This window comes from Neophocaena asiaeorientalis, unplaced genomic scaffold, assembly GCF_003031525.2.
Source record: "Neophocaena asiaeorientalis asiaeorientalis breed wild unplaced genomic scaffold, Neophocaena_asiaeorientalis_V1.1 scaffold240, whole genome shotgun sequence".
NCBI classification, from domain to species: Eukaryota; Metazoa; Chordata; class Mammalia; order Artiodactyla; family Phocoenidae; genus Neophocaena; species Neophocaena asiaeorientalis.
Window position 1 is genome coordinate 6,612,646 of NW_020185331.1, and position 6,000 is coordinate 6,618,645.

The 6,000-nt window shown below is 42.0% G+C and overlaps 1 protein-coding gene across 1 annotated transcript in view; it reads right to left on the reverse strand.

The window, feature by feature from the left end:
- Window positions 1–3,809, reverse strand: part of COL17A1 (collagen type XVII alpha 1 chain) — a 44,003-nt gene extending 40,194 nt beyond the window's left edge. Inside the window, exons 1-3 of the mRNA XM_024734954.1 lie at window positions 3,747–3,809; window positions 1,803–1,847; window positions 449–553 (exon numbers count right to left, since the gene is read on the reverse strand). Coding sequence (XP_024590722.1) covers window positions 449–553; window positions 1,803–1,847; window positions 3,747–3,798 — 202 coding nt within the window. The 5' untranslated portion in view covers window positions 3,799–3,809. The remainder of the gene's footprint in view (window positions 1–448; window positions 554–1,802; window positions 1,848–3,746) is intronic.
- Window positions 3,810–6,000: the final 2,191 nt, after the last annotated feature.

A 6,000-nucleotide genomic window follows, 5' to 3' on the forward strand; every position in this document is an offset into this window, starting at 1 on the left:
GCCTGTGTTGGATGTTTGCCCAGTGGAAACGCACAAAGTGTGGGTTCATATGTCACCAGATTTCCTTAGCACAGTAACCCAATCGTTACGTTTCTTTTGTTGTTGTTAATTCAAACTGTAAACCCTCAGATATGCACACCCTTTTCTAAAAGAGATGGCTTAAAGAGAGTAATTCAGTGGAAAAGGAGTCAACTCCCCAGGAAGCCTTCTTAATTAATTATTGTTATTTATATTGGGGGACAGAATGATAACTGATTCCATTTTAAGTAGGCTTCAAATGTGGGTAATTCGAAAGTCTCACCTTTGGTGGGATGTGTGTCCTTTACACAGCTCTTTGGGGTATTTGGAATGGGTGGCAAGCAGTGGTAATGGTCCCCCTCCATTCAGGACCCTCTCTCTCTCCCTGTCCATCTGCCCTTCCCCAGCCCTCACACCAGCAGGCACCTACTTGAGTTTATGTAGCCGCTGCTGCCATGCATCAGGCTCTGTTTCTCCAGCCGGCTCCCTCCACCAAGAGAGCCTGTTTTAGCATAGCCGTTGCTGGTGCCCCCTTCTGCAGAAAGGAGGAGCAGGTGACAATTTACAAGTGGAGTCAGTGCAGAGGGTTTCCTCGTTCCCTGCCCCTCGGAAGCCTTCCCTGGCTTCTCACCCACGAGGCTCTTGGTTTGGGGCCCCTTTCCCACCTGCACTGCACGATACATGCTGCCGTGCTCTCGGTTCGTTTGTTTTTGATACAAATGTCAAGAGCAAATATTCTACCCAATTTAAAAAGAAAGTTCCCTGGGTGGAGCATAGCAAGTTGCTGATTAGGAAAATTAAATATTTGAAAAGTCAGCAAGTGATGAAAACTCCTTGAGGCCAAGGCCTGGGTTGGGCTTGCTTTTTTTGAATGCCTGGTCGGTACACTGGACATAGCAGCCACTGGAAGTGTTGGAGGGATGAGTGAGAGCTCTGGGTTGCTGGTGTTTCACCTGGCAGCCCATCATGCTCCAACCTCGTGTGTGGATGGAGGGATCTCCCCACTCCCCACATTGAGTCAGGCTTCCCAAGAGGTGCAGGGCTAGTTTGAGGGCTCAGATCTCCGTTATAGAATCCACTAACCCTAATAACCTCCTGAGAAAAAAGTGGATTCAGACAGAAGCCTGGCTGTGGTTCCCTCCTCCCACCCCAGGCGCAGGCTGGATAAGATTTCTGAAATTTTAGTGTCTAGATCAGGCAAACTTACAGAGACAGAAAGTAGATTTGTGGTATTCAGGGGCTGGGGAGAAGGAAGGGGGAATGGGAGTGACTGCTAATGGCCATGGAGGGTTTTTTTGAGTGATGGAAATGTTCTAAAATTAGATTGTTGCAAAGGGGCTGCACGACTCTGTAAATACACTAACAACAATTGAATTATACATTTTGCACGGGTGGATTTTGTGGGATATAAGGTAATTTCAATACAGCTGTTTAAAAAAAAAGATTTCAGGGCTTCCATGGTGGCGCAGTGGTTAAGAGTCTGCCTGCCAATGCAGGGGACACAGGTTCGTGCCCTGGTCTGGGAAGATCCCACATGCCGCGGAGCGGCTGCGCCCGTGAGCCATGGCCACTGAGCCTGCGCGTCCGGAGCCTGTGCTCCACAACGGGAGAGGCCACAAGAGTGAGAGGCCCGCGTACAGCACAAAATAAATAAATAAATAAATAAAAGATTTCAGATATTTTGGACTTGCTCGACGGGAGAGTGAGTACCCACGGAAAAGGTTACATGTGGAGCCCTTCACACAGGCCTTACTGAGAAGAAAGCTCTCAAGATGGTCACTTACTTGGTGGTAAGGACGTAAGTCTTGTAGTTATTGTTTCCGTGATAACTAGAAAAAGACAAAGAAAAGATGAGATCTTAAGTAATGTACTGAAATCTCTGTACTTTGGCGAGGTGTCACATCGTTCACAGGCTCGGCTCATTAAATTAGGTTCCATATAGACTTTTATACACTTGTGCTTTAAGGTATTTGATCTGACCCACTGTAAAAGCAAATAGGTGCAATAACAATAGGGCTTAACGTACCTGGAAAACAGGTTTATATCCCTTCGGTACCAAAAGTAGTTAGTTACCCACTGATTTGAACAATGAGTTGTCTTGCATTAATGTCTCTCATATAACAATTAGATCTAGTCCAGGCCTGGATTTGCCCTTGAAGGAGGATCAGGCCCTCAAGTCACTCTCTTTCTCTGCACTGCCCCTTCTAAATGGTCACCCAGTCCAGCTGAGGCCAGCATATCATCCTGGCTGATTACACTGTGATGCGAATAATTACCTTGGACCTCTTTATGAATTTGGGGGTGTCTCAAGGACATCATAATTCATTCTAAAGTCTTCAGGGCCACCCCTGAGTGTGAGGAGGTGTAGGAAGGAAGGGGGGCCGGTAAGTCACATTTGGTGCTTCGACAGATGAACATCCAAGACAGACTTGAAGAACCAGTCCCTTTGCCTCCTGAAACTGAGAAGACTCCAAGTGATGGTGAGTCTACAGAGGTCACAAAAGCTTCCGGTGTTTTTGAAAAACACCAGTTAGAAGAAAGACCTCTTGCCTTCCTGAATCACTCTTTCCTCTACAGCAGCATGGGGAGGTGAGTAGATTCCCGAAACCATAACTGGGCCAGTTCTGTGCTCTGCCTGTGACCATCACCAACCACTACCTCCCTCCGGGTTGGACATCAAGGAGCACCTATCTAGCGAAGGTCGCGGGTTTCTAGAAGCACCCTTCTCGTGCACACGCCCAAGCATATTCACATGCGCGTTGTGTATGCACGTATGGTTGGTGAAAGGAGAAAAGGATGAGGAGGATTGCGGGGCGTCACTTTGTGCTGCTGGCAACGGCTGCATCCCACACCCGTCTTACTGCTCCCTCACCCTTTCCTTCTTCACCCTGCGTGTTCCTATTAGCTTGGTTGTCCTAGCAGCGACATGGCGTTATGAATGGAGCAGAAGCATCATTCCATGCGTAAAAGGAAACGGTTTTTCAGACTAAAATGGCAGCTTGATTTGAATAATAGTCCTTGAGCTTCCACTAAACCTCTCATTGTGTGGACCTTTGGGATCCTAAGACACATAAAAATAAATTCTTGCTTAAGCTAAAAGTCCCAAGTCTGTGGAGCCAGAATTTTTTATTGGCAATATATGAAAGTCACAGGATAAATGAAAGAGTCAGAGCTGTTAAGGGGCTATTTTAATGTCTCTGAGTTTATTATTTGGGCAATTTCACAAAAGAAATGTGTCTGTTTTCAGTTTTCAGTGTAGACTGCAACTGTGACACCAGTGTGATTCCAACTTTGTCCCTGCAATAATGGGATATTATTCTTTTGGATTTCTGTTGCCCTGTATCCCTAAAAAAGAACACGGTTAAGTAAGCTGTTGTAAATTCATTCAACAGGATATTATGAAACCATTAAAAATGCTGGTTATAAAAACTGGAACGTAGAAATGGTGATTTTCATCTTTGAAGAAAAAGCAGAACACATTTTGATTACAAGTGTGTTTAAAAAAATCAACAAAAGGCTTTTTATAGGAAGAAATAGTCTATTTAGGGAAACATTTAAAATGATACAGTGGGGAAAAAAAGCAAAAAGAAAAAGCTAAGAAAAAAACTAAAAACAAAAACATAAGAAATAGAAAAAAAGATACAGTAATTGTGGTAGAATTAGGAATAAATTATTTACTCTTTCCAAAATGTTTTTTACTTTTATAATGACACGTTTCATGCTCTTACGTCTTTCGGTGACTTCACTGCCATCTCGTTTGTTCTTCTTGGTTACATCCATACCATCGCCCCCTACGGAAAAAGCCAGAAACCATGAATAACCATGTCTATGACCATCACTTCATAAGTATAGGTCCCTACTATTCAAGCTGAGAACCAAAACTTGATTCCTAGAATTCAAAGCATAATTCTTTCATGTGTATATTTTTTTAACAAGAGTCATTCCCACTTCCTGTATCAGTGAGAGAGTAATTTAATAGTTCCACCTTGGATTCTACTCCTTTGTATTGGGATTTTTTTTTTTTTGAATGGAGACACCATAATTTATCTCATTCCCCACTGATAAAGATTTAAGTTGCTTTCAACTTTAACTTTTTATAATAGAAAATATATACAAACAGGGAGAATAGGACAATGAATATCCCTGTTCCCATAATCCAGCCACAACAATCAAAAATTCATAACCTGTTTCTTAATTTATTTTTTTATACAGGTTATTAGTCATCCATTTTATACACATCAGTGTATACACGTCAATCCCAATCACCCAATTCATCCCACCACCACCACCCACCCCTGCCGCTTTCCCCCCTTGGTGTCCATACGTTTTTCTTCTACTTCTGTGGCTCAATTTCTGCTCTGCAAACTGGTTCATCTGTACCATTTTCTAGGTTCCACATATATGCGTTAATATACGATATTTGCTTTTCTCTTTCTGACTTACTTCACTCTGTATGACAGTCCCTACATCCATCCACGTCTCTATAAATGACCCAATTTCATTTCTTTTTATGGCTAATATTCCATTGTATATATGTACCACATCTTCTTTATCCATTCGTCTGTCGATGGGCATTTAGGTTGCTTCCATGACCTGGCTATTGCCAATAGTGCTGCAATGAACATTGGGGTGCATGTATCTTTTTGAATTATGGTTTTCTCTGGGTATATGCCCAGTAGTGGGATTGCTGGGTCATATGGTAATTCTATTTTTAGTTTTGTAAGGAACCTCCATACTGTTCTCCATAGTGGCTGTATCAATTTACAGTCCCACCAAAAATGCAAGAGGGTTCCGTTTTCTCCACCCTCTCCAGCATTTGTTGTTTGTGATTTTCTGATGATACCCATTCTAACCAGTGTGAGGTGATACCTCATGTAGTTTTGACTTGCATTTCTCTTAACAATTACTGATGTTGAGCAGCTTTTCATGTGCTTCTTGGCCATCTGTATGCCTTCTTTGGAGAAATGCTTATTTAGGTCTTCTGCCCATTTTTGGATTGGGTTGTTTGTTTTTTTAATATTGAGCTGCATGAGCTGTTTATATATTTTGGAGATTAATCCTTTGTCCGTTATATGTTTAATAATAGTGATTTGATTCCTAGAATTCAAACTTGAATTCAAAACTTGATTCCTAGAATTCAAAGCATAATTCTTTCGTGTGTGTGTGTGTGTATATATATATATATTTTTTTTTTTTTTTTTTTTTTACATGTGGGATCTTCCCGGACAAGGGCACGAACCCGTGTCCCCTGCATCGGCAGGCAGACTCTCAACCACTGCGCCACCAGGGAAGCCCCGTGTGTTTATTTTTTAATGAGTCATTCCCACTTCTTGTATCAGTGAGATAGTAATTTAATAGTTCCACCTTGGATTCTATTCTTTTGTATTGGGATCTTTTTTTTTTTAAGGTCTAATTGAGCAGGCTGCCCCCTGCTGAATGTTAAAGGTCTTACATAGAAGATCTGGTGCCCTGACTATAAAACTTCCGCTTTTTGCCCAAGTAACACATAGCTGAAGGATATCTGTCAAAGCACATGGTGCTTTCAAAAAATTCATTTTGATGTATCCCATAATGCTCAGTGTTCTATATGGAGCTCTACATATACAAGACATTCATGCTTCATTATTTAGAGTTTGGATGTGAGAATGATGTTTGATGGATTCAAATCAAGATAAAAATCATAATGGTCATACTTGTGTGGAACTTTACACTTTTTACAACATGAAACTTTCTCTTCGTAACACACCAGCCCTACTATGCTTATTTACAGACATAAGTAGTGAAAACATGAAGAAAATCAGTGTAAAATCTATTGAAATACATAGGAAAATATTTGTACATGTCATCTATGTTCTCCCTTCACTCTTACTCTGTGTTCTGAGTAGAAAAATCATTGAGATCTTGTCCGCTGTGTCCTGAAGCCTGGATGAGATAAGGCAAGGCTGACTTAAGGGGTGGGGCCGGGCTGGGGGGGTGGGGGAG